Source organism: Neopsephotus bourkii, unplaced genomic scaffold (assembly GCF_033783945.1).
Source record: "Neopsephotus bourkii isolate Nb327-2 ecotype Australia unplaced genomic scaffold, CSIRO-AGI_Nbou_v1 NB_1821, whole genome shotgun sequence".
NCBI lineage: Eukaryota > Metazoa > Chordata > Aves > Psittaciformes > Psittacidae > Neopsephotus > Neopsephotus bourkii.
Genome location: NW_026902294.1, coordinates 370,574 through 385,772, shown reverse-complemented (window position 1 = coordinate 385,772; position 15,199 = coordinate 370,574). Strand labels below are relative to the sequence as shown.

At 67.9% G+C, this 15,199-nt stretch overlaps 2 protein-coding genes across 6 annotated transcripts; both read left to right on the top strand.

The window, feature by feature from the left end:
* Window positions 1-8: 8 nt before the first annotated feature.
* Window positions 9-9,048, top strand: ARHGAP27 (Rho GTPase activating protein 27). Its single transcript, XM_061343215.1, has 16 exons — window positions 9-492; window positions 733-1,397; window positions 4,085-4,489; window positions 4,654-4,866; window positions 5,059-5,148; window positions 5,240-5,307; window positions 5,414-5,501; window positions 6,120-6,224; window positions 6,679-6,777; window positions 6,846-6,936; window positions 7,162-7,275; window positions 7,717-7,815; window positions 8,027-8,104; window positions 8,221-8,355; window positions 8,523-8,628; window positions 8,728-9,048. The coding sequence occupies exons 1-16, from the start codon at window positions 354-356 to the stop codon at window positions 8,903-8,905; spliced, it is 2,673 nt and encodes an 890-aa protein (XP_061199199.1). The 5' UTR covers window positions 9-353; the 3' UTR covers window positions 8,906-9,048.
* TMEM98 (transmembrane protein 98) lies at window positions 2,582-13,469 on the top strand. 5 transcript variants are annotated; one of them, XM_061343210.1, is made up of 7 exons: window positions 2,582-2,593; window positions 11,385-11,590; window positions 11,786-11,917; window positions 12,119-12,152; window positions 12,224-12,339; window positions 12,410-12,469; window positions 13,263-13,469. In XM_061343210.1, exons 2-7 carry the CDS (start codon window positions 11,460-11,462, stop codon window positions 13,465-13,467), a joined length of 678 nt encoding a protein of 225 aa, XP_061199194.1. In that variant the 5' UTR covers window positions 2,582-2,593; window positions 11,385-11,459; the 3' UTR covers window positions 13,468-13,469. The 5 variants fall into 5 exon arrangements, with proteins under 5 accessions (XP_061199194.1, XP_061199195.1, XP_061199193.1 ...); XM_061343211.1 differs by lacking the exon at window positions 2,582-2,593 and adding an exon at window positions 9,916-10,026 and having other exon boundaries at window positions 11,402-11,590; XM_061343209.1 differs by lacking the exon at window positions 2,582-2,593 and adding an exon at window positions 9,934-10,026.
* The last annotated feature ends 1,730 nt before the right edge of the window (window positions 13,470-15,199 follow it).

Sequence of the window (15,199 nt, the reverse complement as noted above, 5' to 3'; positions counted from 1 at the left end):
CCTTCCCCATTTTCCCATCTTCTCCGCACCGTTCTTGGCATCTCCAGTTCTTTCTGCTGCCACCGGTCTCTGAGGAGGGTTCGGGGCTCCCCCACCAGCACTGGGACCCCACTGGGACTCCCGGGGAGCTGGGGGCAAAGCCCAGGCCAGGGCAGCGCCCCCGGGACCCCCATAGCGTGGGTCCCATCCGCTGCCCGACGAGGCCGTGCCGGATCAGGCGGCGGCGGCGAGATCCCGGCTGAGCCGCGGGGCAGGGCCCTTCCTGCGGCAGGAACCTCCCGAGGAGCCGTTTCCTCCAGCACCGTCCTTCCCTCCCGCCCCGCGGGGAGGACCCGGCCGGGACCCCTCTGCTCATGGGGCCGGGCACCCGGCACCGGCCCCAGCAGAGCCCGGCCCCGTCCATCGGCGCGGCAGGAAACCGGGGCGAGTCGGGACCAGCCCCGCGCAGGCACGAGCGGGACCCACGAGCCGCGCACCCCAGCACCGCTGGAGGTGGGGTTTGGGGGCTCGGTGGCCCTGGGGCTGTGGGACCTGGGGTTCAGCGGCTTTGGGGGGTGGAGGAGGGGGGTGAGGGCACGGCAGCCACCGCCGGGGCGGTTTGGGGCAGGTTTGGGTGGTTTGTGGAATGGCTGCGAGGGGCTGGGGCTGAGCGGGGAGCCCCCAGCGTGGTTCCCACAGCCCCCAAAGGGGTTGGGAGCTGCCCTCACCCCTTCCCCGCCCCATATCCCACAGGCGGAGGTGCCGGAGCAGCCATGGAGGCAGCGGTGCCCGCAGAGGAGGCGCTGGTGCTGGTGGAATACGGCTTCGAGTACCGAGCCAAGGACGGGACCTTGGTCTCCATCAAGCCGAACGAGCGCTACGTCCTGCTGAAGAGAACCAACCACCACTGGTGGCACGTCAAGAGGAGCGGGGACGCGCGGCCCTTCTACATCCCTGCCCAGTACGTGAAGGAGCTGCCCCCCATCGCCGCCCCAGCGCCGCTCGACCCAGCCCCGCAGGGCTACAGCGGGATGGATCCCACCACGCTCATCCCGCAGCAAGCGCCAGCCTTCGAGTATCGGTTCATCGCTGCCACCGAAACGGAGGAGCCGGAGAGGGGCTGCCCCGTGCCCAGGAGGGCCTCGGTGCCCAGGAGGGATTCGCCGCCGGTTCTCAGCTCTTTTCGGGCCCCGCCAGGTCTCAGACCCGAGCCCCCGGATCCCGTTCGCCCCTCGCACTCCCTGGATGACCTGGCCCGGGTGACCCCGGCGCCGCGCGGTGCCCGCACCACGGGCTCGCACAGGGACCCCCCCGGACACGCTCGTCCGCTCAGCAAGAGCCGCTCCGAGACCCTCTGCGCCCCCGGCACCGACCGGGACGTGGCCGGGAGGAGCCCGGGCCCCGGCCACGCGGCTCAGGTACGGTCCCGTCCCGTCCCCTTGTGCTGTCCCCTAAAGCGGAGCTGGGAGGGGCTGGGGGGGCCGCTGGGAGCTCTGCCTGCCCCAGTGCCCGCAGCAGCAGTGCCCGCAGCACAGCCTCTGAGCCCAGCACTCGGGGCGCACCCAGCGCCGCTGCCACCACCGCGACCCCCGGCACCCCCATTGAGCTGAACCCCCCCCGAGCTGCCAGCGTTTACCACGGGGGGGGAATGACCCCACACCGAGCACCCACCCCGAGCACCTCCTGTGCCTCACCCCCATGGCCCCCCCCGGGCTCTCCATGCCCCTGGTCCCGGGGGGCTCTTTCAGGTGTGTGCCCCCCATCCCGGCAGCATTCCCAGGGAGAGGAGGCAGAAAGGGGTTAACCGGGAAGCGCTGCGGCTCCTCCCCAGGGCTCGTGTCTCACCCATGGGCGCAGCACCCATTGCCGGGGGTGGGTGCTGGCTGCACCCCAGATAAGGGGGCCCGCGTCACCCCAAAACCAGCGCTCTCCCCATGCCAGTAAGTAGTGAGGGGTCCTTCTCAGCACCCCCTGCACCCTTTTGGGGGGGCACCTAAAGGTGGGGGGTTCCCCCCCGCCACAGACACGGGGTCAGATGGTGACAGTGAGGGGGGTCCCATGGCCTTGTGTCCCTCCCGTTCCCCTCTCCAGGGGTGCCGGCAGCCCCCCAAGCCCCTGCATCCCTCACTGGGGGTTGCGCTGCCCAGGGGGGTTTCACTGGGGGAAGGGGGTGTTGGTGAGCAGGGGTCATGTTTGACCCCCATTTCCCACCCTGCAGCCCCGTTTGTGCTGGGGTAACCCTCGGGGCACAACCAAAGCCACTGAACCCCCACCCAGCAGGTCCCCACAGTGGTCCCCAACCCCGGTGCCACCACAGAGTCCCACCCAGCACCAAAACCAACTGGTGCTGGAGTGGTGGTGCTGCCTTGGCCTGGCCAGTGTGTCCGTGTTCCACCGTGTCCGTGTTCCACCATGTCCGTGTTCCACTGTGTCCGTGTTCCACCATGTCCGTGTTCCACTGTGTCCGTGTTCCACCATGTCCTTGTGCCACCATGTCTGTGTGTCCCACCACGTCCGTGTGCCCCTGTGTCCGTGTTCCACCGTGTCCGTGTGTCACCATGTCTGTGTCACCATGTCCGTGTTCCACCGTGTCCGTGTGTCACCGTGTCCGTGTGTCACCATGTCCATGTGCCACTGTGTCCATGTTCCACCATGTCCGTGCACCCCCGTGTCCATGTGCCACCATGTCCGTGTTCCACCATGACCGTGTGCCACTGTGTCCGTGCACCCCCGTGTCCATGTGCCACCATGTCTGTGTGTCAGCATGTCTGTGTTCCACCATGTCCATGTTCCACCATGTCCATGTGCCACCATGTCCGTGTGTCACCGTGTCCGTGTTCCACCATGTCCGTGCACCCCCGTGTCCATGTGCCACCATGTCCGTGTGTCACCATGTCTGTGTTCCACCATGTCCGTGTTCCACCATGTCCGTGTGTCACCATGTCCGTGTGCCCCTGTGTCCGTGTGCCACCACAGCTGCTGGGACACCCTGATCCCGGTGCTGGGGGACGCAGCACCTCCATTCCGGTGCCACAGCACGATGCCAGAGGGGCCAAACATGGCGGGATTCAGCACCGGCTGCATCCCCTGCACAGCATCATCCCGGTGCGATCCTGCCTCAGTCGGGTTTGGCTTCACCGGGGGTGACCCCAGGGTGACAGCACCCCCAAACCCGGCCGGTTCTGCCCCAAGGCCCCGCTCGGAGGCGCCTCTTCCGCTACTGCACCCGAGCAGGAAGCGCAGCGGGCGCTGGGCCCGGCACAGGCGCCATCGGTGCGAGCGGAGCCTCCCGGTGCCCCCCCGGTGCCCCCCGCGATGGGTGATCAGGAGCCAGGGGCCCGGCAGCGGGCACAGAGCAGGGTGCAGATGGGGCAGGTAGGCAGCACCCATGGGTGTGCTGGGGTAGGGGTGTTGGGTACCCCCCCCGGGATGCACACATGGGAGAGGGAAGCGCTGGGGGGATCAGTGCTGGGTCCCCCATTGTCACCCCCGTGTCCCCATGAGGACGGGGCCTCTTGTTCCGGTTTCCAGCTCCTCCCGCTGTGGCAGGGGGGTCAGGGGGTGATGGGGTGTCCCTGGGGATGCTGGGTCCATTGTCCCACTCTGCTGCGGGGTGTCCGGGGGGGCACATTCCATCGACAGGAAGGGCCACGGTTGGGGAACTTTGTCCCCAGCCGTTGCGGGGAGGCTCCGGGGCTGGAAAGCTGCAGAGAGCAAAGGGTGCCAGGAGGGGACCCCCCCGGCAGTGGGGACGTGTCCTACCCCTTGAGCAGCCCCGTGGGGGGGCACCAGGGGCGCTCAGGGCCCTGTTTTGGGGTGCTGTGATGGGGCTGCTGGCCTGAGCACCCAGCTCTGCTCCGGGCAGGTTGAGCTGATGGGGCCGTGGGTGCCGGGGCGCTGGTGGCAGTGAAGGGGGCAGAGGCTGGGGTGCTGCAGCACTGGGAGGGGTCCCTGCGCCTGGCAGGGGCTGGAGCTGGAGGAGCTGGAAGGTCCCTTCCCAGCCAAGCCAGGCTCACACCTGGGGGAAGGGCAGGGTCCAGCTCCCGGACCCCCTCGCACCGTCCCCATCATCCCTGCCCCTGGCTCACATCCACGTCCCCCCCAGGCACAGCCGGAGCCGCAGGAGCCGCCGGCCCCCATCTACCTCAACCTGCAGGAGCTGCGGGAAGCGGCCGCCGCCGGCTCGGCCCCGGAGGAGCCCAGCAGCTCCAGTTCGGACTGGGAAACCCACAGGGACACGGGCACTGGACACTTGTTTTACTATAACCCCGCGACGGGCGAGGCCACGTGGGACTGCCCCTTTGGGCAGGCAGGAGATGGAGTGAGTGCCTTGGCCTGTCCCGCCCGCTGCCCGCGGTGCGCCCGCTGGGAGCAGCTCCTGCATGAGGGCAGCGGACAGGCTCTTTTCTATAACTGGGTGACAGGTGAGAGCTCGTGGGACCCCCCCGAGCGCGGAGGAGCACGGGACAGGCACCCCGGGGGGACGCGGTACGGAGCCATGGAGCAGAGGGTGAGCACCCGGCAGCACAGGGCGACAGAATGGGGATGGAGACGGGGACGGGGTTGGAGATGGAGATGATGGAGTTGAGGCAGCCCCCACCTGGGCTGGCCATGGCCTGGGGATGCGGATGCTCTCGGTAGGATGCAGGATCTTGACCTGGCTCTTCTCTCCAGCCACCCACTCCAGAAACGGATTATCCCAACCTGTCTCCAGACGAGCTGGAGAGTTATCCCAAGTCCTGCTCGCCAGTGGGCTCCTATGACCAGGAGGCAGCTCTCTGCGTGTCCCCAAGGAGCCCCGAGGAGCTGGGCTCAGCCTCAAGCTGGGTTGGGCACAGCCACCCCGAGGGGAGCATATTCTGCCCTGAGCACCTCGCCTCCGACACGGTACGGGATGGGGACAGGGATGGATGGGAATGGGGATGGGACGGGGATGGGTATATGGGCAGGGATGAGAATGGGAACGGGGATGAGGATGGTGCTGGGGGCAGGGGTGTCTGCAGGGTCGAGCACCCTCAGTGGTGCAGGGGGTGCAGGGCCCAGCACCCCTCTCACACGAGCATCACCCTCCCCTTGCAGGGGCCATGGGGCCGCCCGGCCCGGGCCAGCAGCAGCTCCAGCCTGGACAGCGGGGTCCTCACTGTGGCACCGGGGCCCAGGGAGGAGAAGGTGGGTGAGCAGCAGGGCAGGCAGCCCGGCCCTTCCCCACCCCGCAGGGCAGGCTCAAACCTGACCCCCCTGCTCCCCCTTTGCCTTCCAGTTGAAGAGCCTGGAAAAGGCCGGGGTGCTCAACAGGACCAGGACAGTGGACAGGGGGAAGCGGATCCGGTAAGAGCATCCTGGCTCCCGCGGTGCCAGCAGCGATGAGGGAGCCCTGGGGGCACAGGGGCCATGGGCTCTGCTGACCCCCTGTGTGACCCCCCCTGCTCCCCAGGAAGAACTGGAGCTCCTCCTGGACTGTGCTGGAGGGAGGGATCCTCACCTTCTTCAAGGACTCCAAGCACTCGGCTGCTGGCGCCCTGGTAAGAGCCCAGCACCCATGGGGGGGGCCCAGCACCCACGGCACGAAGCTGGTGCCGGAGCACCCCAAGGAGCCCCAAGGGAGCAGGAGGAACCGGGCCCTGGCTCCCCCCCCAGCACCTGGTGCCACCGGATGCAGAAGCCGCCGTGGGTCTTGCAACAGCCCCGGTGGCGGCGGCCGGGGAGGGACCCACTGCCGGGATGTGGGTGCTGGGCCCTGTCTGGGGCGGAAACAGGGGCTGGGGAGAGCCTGGATGGAGGCGGCCGAAGCACCGCGAGCCCAGGGCATGGGGAGAGCCAAGCCTCCCCCGTGACCACCCCATGGGACTGTCCCCTCCCTGGGGACACCCACCCACAGTCACTGCAACGCTGCCACTGCTGCCACCCTAGAGCTGGGGATGTCCCATGAGGGGACAGCGGCTCTAGGACCTGGCTGCCCCCAGGCTGCTGCCCATGCCCCCACCGCAGCAGCGATGTGCCCTGGTCCTGCAGAGGGACCCCGGTGCCGTGGGAGGCCCGCACCGGCCTCTCTGGGTGGGGGGAAGCCCCCAGGACCGCGGGGTCCCCATCCCCTGTGGGCGGGTGCCCCCGGTGCCACCCCCATCCCCTTGCTCCAGCAGCGGCACCCCAGCACCCTGACCACCCCCGAGCACACCCTGGAGCTGCGCGGGGCCACCCTGGCCTGGGCCGGCAGGGACAAGTCCAGCAAGAAGCACGTCCTGGAGGTGAGCGGGGGACCGAGGGGCCATCGCCCGCACCTCGGGGCTGCCCACGGGGGCGATGCCAGCAGTGGTGCGGATGGGCTGGGGTCGGTGGCCGTGGGACACAGGGACGCGTCCCCAGGCTGGGGGTCAGGGCGGGTGCTGCACTGTCACCCACTGTCCCCCCCGGGCATGGAGGTGCCGCGGGGTCCCAGCCCGGTGTGGGCTGGCAGGGACCTGAGCGCTCCTCCAGGTCCAGCCCCGTGCCAGCACCCCCTGAACCGGCCCAGCCTGGCTGGAACTGCACTGGGGCAGCCTCTCGCTCCCACCGGGTTCTTCCACTCGGGCCTTGCACAGGGAGGAGGTTTCCCCTCACCAGCAAGCAGCAGTAACTGCACTACTGGTGCTCATGGGTGCGCTGAGCTGGGCACTGTGCTCAGCCACAGCCAGCCCTGACCTCTGCCCACTGCTCCCGCAGCTGAGGACGCGCGAGGGCTCCGAGTTCCTCATCCAGCACGACTCGGATGGGATCATGGCTGCCTGGCACAAGGCGATCGCCGACAGCATCGGGAGGCTGGTGAGCAGGGCCCCCCGCCCCGGCGCCACGGGGATGGGCACAGGGGGCTCACGCTGCCCCTTCCGCAGGGCACCGACCTCTCTGGAGATGAGGATGCCGAGAGCGGGGCTGAGTTCGGCTCCCGGGAGAAGCTGGGAGGGGGTGAGGAGAGGAGGGCAGGTGAGCTCGGGCACAGCGGCACAGGGACCATCCCCATCCCATCCCTGTCCCCATCTGCGCCTCCATCCTCATCCCTATCCCACCCCATCCAGTCCGTGTCCCCATCCCTGCATGGTGGCACCCACTGGGCAGAGTGGGGTGTCCCCAGCTCCCTGGCATGCTGGGACACGCCAGCAGCACCCCGATCACTTGGGATGATGCTGACGTGCGCCCTGACCCCACCAGCGATGGGCAACGCCAGCGGCGAGAGCGACTCCAGCAGAGTCCGGAACAAGCTCCGCAAGTTCCTGCAGAGGCGGCCGACGCTGCAGTCCCTGCGTGAGAGGGGCTACATCAAAGGTGGGTGCTGGGGTGGGGGTACAGCAAGGGGGGTGCTGGGGTGGGGGTACAGCAAGGGGGGTGCTGGGGTGGGGGTACAGCAAGGGGGGGTGCTGGGGTGGGGGTACAGCAAGGGGGGGTGCTGGGGTGGGGGTACAGCAAGGGGGGTGCTGGGGTGGGGGTACAGCAAGGGGGGGTGTTTGGGGTGGGGCTGAACCCCCTTAGGGTGATCCCCAGGCTGGAAGGGGAGCGGGGACGACCAAGGCTGGAGTTGGGGGCCAAGCCTGACCCAACATCTTGGTGATGGGCTTGGGCATATCCCATCACCTCCAGCCACCGCGGTGTCACAGCTCTATGGGAACAGGACCCTCTGCAGTGCCCCCAGCCCCGTTCCCCCCTGAGCCCCCCCCCAGACACCATTGGCATCACCTCTCGTGCTCAAGTCCCTATTGGCTTCCCCAGACCAGGTCTTCGGCTGCTCCCTGCAGGCGCTGTGTGAGCGGGAGCGGGGCACGGTGCCGCGCTTCGTCCTGCAGTGCATCCAGACCGTGGAGAGCAGAGGTACCACGGCGGGGACAGGGACAGCCCCGGGGCACCAGCGTGGGGACAGCCCTGGGTGAAGCCTTCATGTGATGGCTGGGTTTTCCCTGCGGCCCCGGGGCTGTGGGAACGTTGTGGTACCCAGAGCGGCCCCGATGGCGGCTGGTGACACATCCCCTGGGTTGTGGCGTCCTGGGACCGTTCCCCCAGCTCCACCCCTGCCCTCTGCCAGGCCTGGACATCGATGGGCTGTACCGAGTCAGCGGCAACCTGGCCACCATCCAGAAACTGCGCTACAAAGTGGAGCACGGTGAGGGCACCCGCGGTGCCACCAGGGGACAGAGGGGATAGAACCCACGGAGAGGGACGGGCCAGGAACCCCCGTGGGGCCCTGGGACCCACCTGAGGTGCTGCCCTGTCCTGCAGACGAGCACCTGGACCTGGATGATGGGCGCTGGGAGGACGTCCACGTGGTCACTGGCGCGCTGAAGCTCTTCCTCCGCGAGCTGCCCGAGCCGCTCGTCCCCTTCAGCCACTTCGAGCAGTTCATCGCTGCCATCAGTGAGGCGCAGGGCAGGGCTGGGATGGGGATGGGGATGGTGACAGGGACGGGAACAGGGATGGGGCAGTGGCAAGGACAGTGACAGGGATGAGGGTGGGAATGGGGACAAGGTCGGATGCTCTGGCTGCCGGAGCCAGCACCCACCGTGTCCCCCCTCCCCTGGCAGAGATGCAGGACCCGACGCGGCGGGGCTGGTGCATCCGGGAGCTGGTGTCCTCCCTCCCGCCCGCCCACCACGACACCATGAGGGCCCTGTTCCACCACCTCTGCAGGTGACACCTCCTCACTCCCCCAGACACAAGCGGTGCAGGGAGAGGGACAGGACCTGGGTTTGGGGACAGGCCGGGTGACACCGTCCTTTGTCCCCGCAGGGTTATCGAGTACAAGGAGGAGAACCGCATGTCAGTGCAGAGCATCGCCATCGTCTTCGGCCCCACGCTGCTGCGCCCAGCCAGCGAGGAGGGCAACATGGCCATGCACATGGTCTTCCAGAACCAGGTGGTGGAGCACATCCTCAACCAGTACAGCTACATCTTCCCCGACGGCTAGAGCTCCCTGGGCACGCGCGTGGGGACAAGCCCCACACTGGGGACGTGAAGGAGCAGCATCTCAGGGGAAGGACTTGACCTTGTGTCACCTCGGACGTGGCAATCGTGGGCTCCAGGAGGGGCCCCGTGGGGGCCTGGCTCGCTCAGGATGCAGCTTGAGGGCTGGCTGCTGGAGTCGGGGGCACCCCGAGCACCCCATCCTCCTCTGCCACCTGCTCCCGCTGGGGCTGGACCCACGGAGGCTGAGGCCCGGGAGATGTGTGGAGTCTGGGGGGTCCCCTTTGGTCAACGGGGAAACTGAGTCGTGTGGCACCAGTGACAGAGACCCAGCATCACTGCCGCGTGGAGATGGTGCCATGGCTGAAGCCAGCGTTCCCAATGGCACGATCCCAATGCCATACTCCCAAATAAAGAGCCAGTTCAGAGGACGAGTCGTTGCTGGAATGGCACCGGGACATCCCTGGGGATGATGGTGGCACCGTGGGGGCTCAGGGATGAGACCATGGGGATATCCTCACCACCCATGAGGACAAGGTGACCGCGACATCGCCAGAGGAGCGAGACCTCGGGTCATGGTGGCGCTTTGGGGCACCTTTCCTGGCTGGCACTGCCAACCCCCTGCCATGGCCAGTGTCCCCACAGACAGCAGGGGTGGGTGACAAGAGCAATGTGACCAGCGGGACACGAGCTTCCATCACCCAGGGTCAGCTCCCAGGTGAGGACACTTTGGGTCATGATGGGAACAATTTGGGATACAGGCAGGATGGGCTGGGATGCAAGAGGGACAGTGAGGGACACAACTGGAATGCACTGAGACCCTGGGAAGAGCACGGCAGGGAGCGAGGAGGAAGATTTGGGACCCTTGGGGATGCAGCGGAGCTCGGAGATGCCCCGGGGCACGAGGGGATGCTCGGGGGGGGCAGAGCCGGTTCCTGGGGCACGAAGCGGCGGCTCCAACCCCCGTGGGCCCCTCCGGGGCGGGGCGGGGCGGAGCGGGGCGGGGGGGCCGGGCCGGGGTCCTGCCGGGGCGGTGCCGCTCCGGGGGCAGGGCCGGGACCGGGCCCCGCTCCGCGCCCCCCGACCGGCTCCATCTTGAGCGCGGCTGCCGCGGAGCGGCTCCAGGTACAGCGGGGCCGGGGGGGGCGCGAACCCCGATCGGACCGCCCCCAGTGACCCCCCCCGGGGCCGTGCGGGACCCCCGGGGCGATGCCCCCCCTTAGATCCGTGCGGGACTCTCGGAGGGACACGAAACCCCCCCATCAGCCCCGTGCCCCCCCTCCCGCAGCCGGGGCTGCTCGGGACCAGGCACCGCCGAGCCAGCAGCAGCGACACCCCCACCCCTCTGGACACCCCCAATAGCAAACAGCGCGCCCCGAGCCTCATAGGGCACCCCCAGACCCTCACAGGCCCCCCCGGGGCTGTGTCCTCCCCGCCCCGGAGCAGGCACCAAGGGGTTACAGCGCAGAACCTGTTTTAGCGGCCAAAATCCCTCTTAAGGCGTTAATCGCAGTGGGAAGGGGGGTGCAAGGCCACAGTGTGTGTGTGTGTGTGTGCCCCCCCCGCGGCTGCGGACAGCGCCGGGCCAGGGACAGGTGCCCCCGGGCTGGGAATTCCATCCCAGTCACCGAACCTGGCTGGACTTGGATGGGATGGGGCAGAGGAAGAGGTGGGAGCGGGGCTGCAGGGTCGGGGGGGCAGGTGGGGCGCACCCCGGGGGGGCCGGCATTAGTCACAGTGTAAAGGTCGGTGTTTGCTGTGCCCGGTGCGGAAGTGGCACCGTGCCCGTGTCCCCGTGTCCGCGGTGCCTCCCGGCTGGCAGCAGGTAGGGAGGGCGATGGGGGGGGCCCTGTGCCCCCCAGCACAGGGTGAGCACCCAGCGGGGACCCACTGCACGTCCCCTGCGGTGATGGGGGTCCCAGGCTGGTGTCCCCTGGGCCTGGCATGGCCGATGCCCTGTGCCAGGGACAGGGCTGCAGAGCGACTGCTGCGCTGGGAGGGACCCACAGGGACAGGGCCTTGGGGTTCCCATAGGGACCAGGCTCTGCAAGTCCCTGTAGTGCCATAGGGATGGGGGGCCAAGCTCTGGGGGTCCTGACAGAGACCAGTCTGGGGGCGTCCCCACAGGTCCAGGTTCTGAGGGGCTCCTAAGGATCAGGCTTGGGGGCTCTGTACAGGGACACAACTCTGGATGTCCCTGTGGTCCCACAGGGATGGGGTTTTGGGAGTCCCCGCAGCCCCACATGGCCCCAACCTGGCCCCATGTCACCACAGCCATGGTGCCAGGATGTGGGGAGCCCCCCCCAGGTACTGTGGCCAAATCCTTCTCACCCTGCACCCAGCATCACCCCTTTTCCCCCAGTCCCCATCTGGAAGGACCCTCTGGGGCAGGGATCCATCAGGGGGTGACACCAGGTCCTGGCCTGCATTTTGGGGTGCAGGGGATGCGGAGAGCACCCGTGGTGTCCCCAGGCCCTCCCCAGTCCCCCCATCACAACAGACCCCACTGTGCTGGGATGGCAGCGGACGCCTGAGCCTCCCCCTGCCTGGGACCTGCCATGGAGACGGTCGTCATCGTGGCCATCGGGGTGCTGGCCACCATCTTCCTGGCATCCTTCGTGGCGCTGGTGGTGGTGTGCCGGCAGCGGTACTGCCACCCCAAGGACTTCCGGCACCACTACGACACCAAGTGAGTGACCGCGGCGGTGCCGTTGTCCCCGTCCCCCGCGGGTGAGGAGGTCTCCAAGCCCATGGGCAGGGGATGGTGCTGGGACACGGCAGCATCACCAGGGGGACGATGCCGGGCACACATCCAGCATCAGCAGGGGGCTGGAAGGGAGCAGGAGGTGTCCCTGTCCCCAGGGATGTCCCATGTCCCCAACAGACCCATTGTGGACCTCATGGGGACTTCTGAGACACCATCGGAGCCCTCAGAGCTGGAGCTGGACGACGTGGTCATCACCAACCCGCACATCGAGGCCATCCTGGAGAACGAGGACTGGGTCGAGGATGCCTCGTAAGTGTGTGTGTGTGTACCCCACTGCTGGGGACCCCCATGCAGTGCCACGGGGTGCAGGTAGCAGAGAGCTGGGGGTCACCAAGCTGGCCTCTGGGTGGGAATGTCCCCGAGGACCCGGGGCACATGGGGTGTGGGCAGGGGGATGGATGGGGTGAGGCTGGGGGGGTCAGCCTGGATTCACACCCTCCTTCTCTGCAGGGGTCTGGTGTCCCACTGCATCGCCATCCTGAAGGTGAGTCCCTGGGGTGGCACTGGTGGCACCGAGCACCCGCCCTGGCCCCACTCCCACTGCCCCCCCCGCAGATCTGCCACACGCTGACAGAGAAGCTGGTGGCCATGACCATGGGCTCGGGCGCCCGCGTGAAGTCCCCTGCCAGCCTCGGGGACATCATAGTGGTGGCCAAACGCATCAGCCCCAGGTGACGAGGAGGGTGCTGGGGCTCGGGGTCACCGCGGTGTCCCCTGGGGTTAACGGCATCCCATGGGCAGGGTGGACGATGTGGTGAGATCCATGTACCCGCCGCTGGACCCCAAACTGCTGGATGCGAGGTGATGACAGCAGCGGGAGGGAGGGGGGCACCCATGGGTGCCACAGGGGTGATCGGGGTGTGGAGCATCTCTTATGGGGAGAGAGAGCGGGAGCTGGGCCTGGTTAGCGCAGAGGAGGGCAGAGAGGGGATCCCACCAGTGCAGGTGTGAAAGGCGGGTGCCAGGAGGATGGTCCCAGACTGTCCAGGGCTGCACAAACCAACACACAACAGGCGTCACCTCCACGTGAGGGAGAGCGGCTTTGTATTGAGGGGGGCAGAGCCCCGGCACGGGCTGCCCGGGGCTGCGGAGTCTCCCTATCCAGAGACATTGAAACCACCACGGGCACGCTCCTTAGGCCCTGCTCGGGGCGGCCCTGCCTTGGCAGGGGTTGGACTGGGACCGGGAGCTGTTGGAGCGAGGCCAGAGCAGGGCACGGAGCTGCTGCGAGGGCTGGAGCAGCTCTGCCCTGGAGCCAGGCTGAGAGAGCTGGGCTGGGGCAGCCTGGAGAAGAGAAGGCTCCTGAAGGGGAGACCTGAGAGCAGCTCCAGTGCCTAAAGGGGCTGCAGGAAACCTGGAGAGGGGCTTGGGACAAGGGCCTGTAGGGACAGGCCAAGGGGAATGGCTTGAACCTGCCCGAGGGGAGACTGAGCTGAGCTCTTAGGCAGAAGCTCTTCCCTGTGAGGGTGCTGAGGCGCTGGCACAGGGTGCCCAGAGAAGCTGTGGCTGCCCCATCCCTGGCAGTGCTCAAGGCCGGGTTGGACACAGGGGCTCGGGGCTGGGCAGGCCCGGGGCTGACCCCGTGTCCCCGCAGGGCCGCGGCGCTGCTGCTCTCGGTCACTCACCTGGTGCTGGTGACGCGCAGCGCCTGCCGCCAACCCGCCGCTCGCCACTGGGTGGAGCGCTCGCTGGCGGCGGCGGAGGAGCACATGGCGGTGCTGCGGTCCGCGGCCATGGCCGCCGAGCCCGAGCGCCCGCCCGGCGCCGAACCCCTGCGCCAGGAGCAGTCGGTCATGTGACCGCGGCAGCCAGCCCGGGGCGCGGGGGGACCCGGAGGGGTTGGGGGGGTCTGGGTTCAGCGGGGGCCCGGGGGGGGTTGAGGGGGTTTGGAGGAGCTTGGGAGGGGAATTTGGGGAGGGTTTGGGGGTCTGGAGGGGGCTTAAGGGAGGTTGGGGGAGATGAAGGGGGTTGGGAGGGGATTTGGGGGTCTTCGGGGTTTGGCTGGGGATTGGCGGAGGTTTGGGGGGTTCTGAGGGCCCTGTGGGGTTTGAGGGAGGTCTCGGGGTTTTGGGGTGTTGTTGGTTTGGGTCTGTCCGAACAAAGCCGCAGAGGCTGGTTTGATTCTGCACCGGGGTTGAGAGCCCGTGGGCAGAGCTGGGCCTTATTAAACACAGCCGAGATGCCATGAAATACGTGTGCCTCCAGAGCTGCCTCTTCTGCGGCGTGAGCCCCAGGCACGCCTTTACCAAAAGCTGCTTGTGCATCCCGATGGATTCACACGTCTCTCCCCAGCAAGGGCAGCGGCTGCCCTGGGAGATGGAGACACTGATGGGTAAAAACTCTCCTGCCATTTCCACACTTGGGAGGCTGAAGGAAGGGCTGCGCTTCCCCTTCCCGGTCACTGATCACAGGCATTGTCTGTACTTGTTTAATTCCCCTTTAATGTACTTAAATCCAAGGGAGCAGTTCCTGTACCCACTAACAGTGCAGTTTGTTCTCTCCCAAACCTGAGGGTCCCCAGGGGCTCGGCTGGGGATTTCTCCCCCCCCAGTGCAGAGTCCTGGTCTGCAGTAGCTCAGCGAATCCGGGATCCTCCTTCCTCTCGGGGCTCTTCCTTCCGGGAATTCTTACGCGCACGCCCCAGGTTCCCTCTCCCAACGCCCCTTTGCTCACGGAGCAGCCAGCGCCGTTTCCCCAGGGGAACCGGGGGGGTGGAAGAGGGTTTGGGGCAGCTGGGGGGTGGCGGGGCAGGTTGGGGGTTTTGGGCGGGTGGCAGAAGGGGACTGGAGTTGGGGGGGGGGTGTTGGAGACTGGAGGAGGGTTGGGGGGGTCCGAGCTCAGCACCGGCCCCGGGGCCGCTCGGGACAGGGGGGGGTCGCTGCCCCCCGGGCTGAGACTCGCGCAACTCATCACACTCAGCCGCGGGGTGGCGGTGGTCACGTGAACCCTCATCACGTGACGGAGCGGGCGGGGTGCAGGGTAAGGGTGAACAGGCGGGTTTTCCCGCCCCTTTTCGCCGAGTTGACCAATAGGAGAGGGGCTGGTGGAGAGATGAACCAATGGGGAGCACGGGGTGGGGCTTCGCGGCTGGCTGGCACCGGGACAGGGACAGGGGTCGGGATTGGGACCGGGACCGGGAGCGGGTACGGGGGCACTGGGAGGTTCCGGGGTCTCTGCGGGTCACGGGGGCTGTGGGGGCAGTGGGAGTAGTGGGGGGTCTGGAGTTACTGGGGGGCACTGGGAGCAGTGAGCCCCTTCCCCAGAGACGCCGCCCCCAGTAACACCCCCCACAGTGACCACCCCCTCCCCAGTGACCCCTCTGCGGCGTGTCCGGTACCGGGGGGGGTGGGGGGGGGCTCTGGGTTTGGAGCCGGGGGGCAGCAGCCACCCCCTCCTTTTGACCCGCACACGTGTGACAGGGCCCCGCCCCCACAGCTGCGGCGGGTGGAAACCGCGTCGGGAAAGAGAAGTGAAAGTGATCCTGGAAGAGAGTTATGGGGGGGCAGCCCATAGCACCCATCGGTACTGATC

Excerpts from the sequence above, each read along its gene's own strand:
- ARHGAP27 (XM_061343215.1), top strand. The coding sequence starts at position 354 with ATGGGGCCGGGCACCCGGCACCGGCCCCAGCAGAGCCCGGCCCCGTCC. Across the intron at positions 5,502-6,119 it reads ACTCGGCTGCTGGCGCCCTG|CGGCACCCCAGCACCCTGAC; the intron begins GTAAGAGCCCAG and ends TTGCTCCAGCAG. Across the intron at positions 6,225-6,678 it reads GCAAGAAGCACGTCCTGGAG|CTGAGGACGCGCGAGGGCTC; the intron begins GTGAGCGGGGGA and ends CTGCTCCCGCAG.
- TMEM98 (XM_061343210.1), top strand. The coding sequence starts at position 11,460 with ATGGAGACGGTCGTCATCGTGGCCATCGGGGTGCTGGCCACCATCTTC. Across the intron at positions 11,591-11,785 it reads CGGCACCACTACGACACCAA|ACCCATTGTGGACCTCATGG; the intron begins GTGAGTGACCGC and ends TGTCCCCAACAG. Across the intron at positions 12,340-12,409 it reads GCCAAACGCATCAGCCCCAG|GGTGGACGATGTGGTGAGAT; the intron begins GTGACGAGGAGG and ends TCCCATGGGCAG.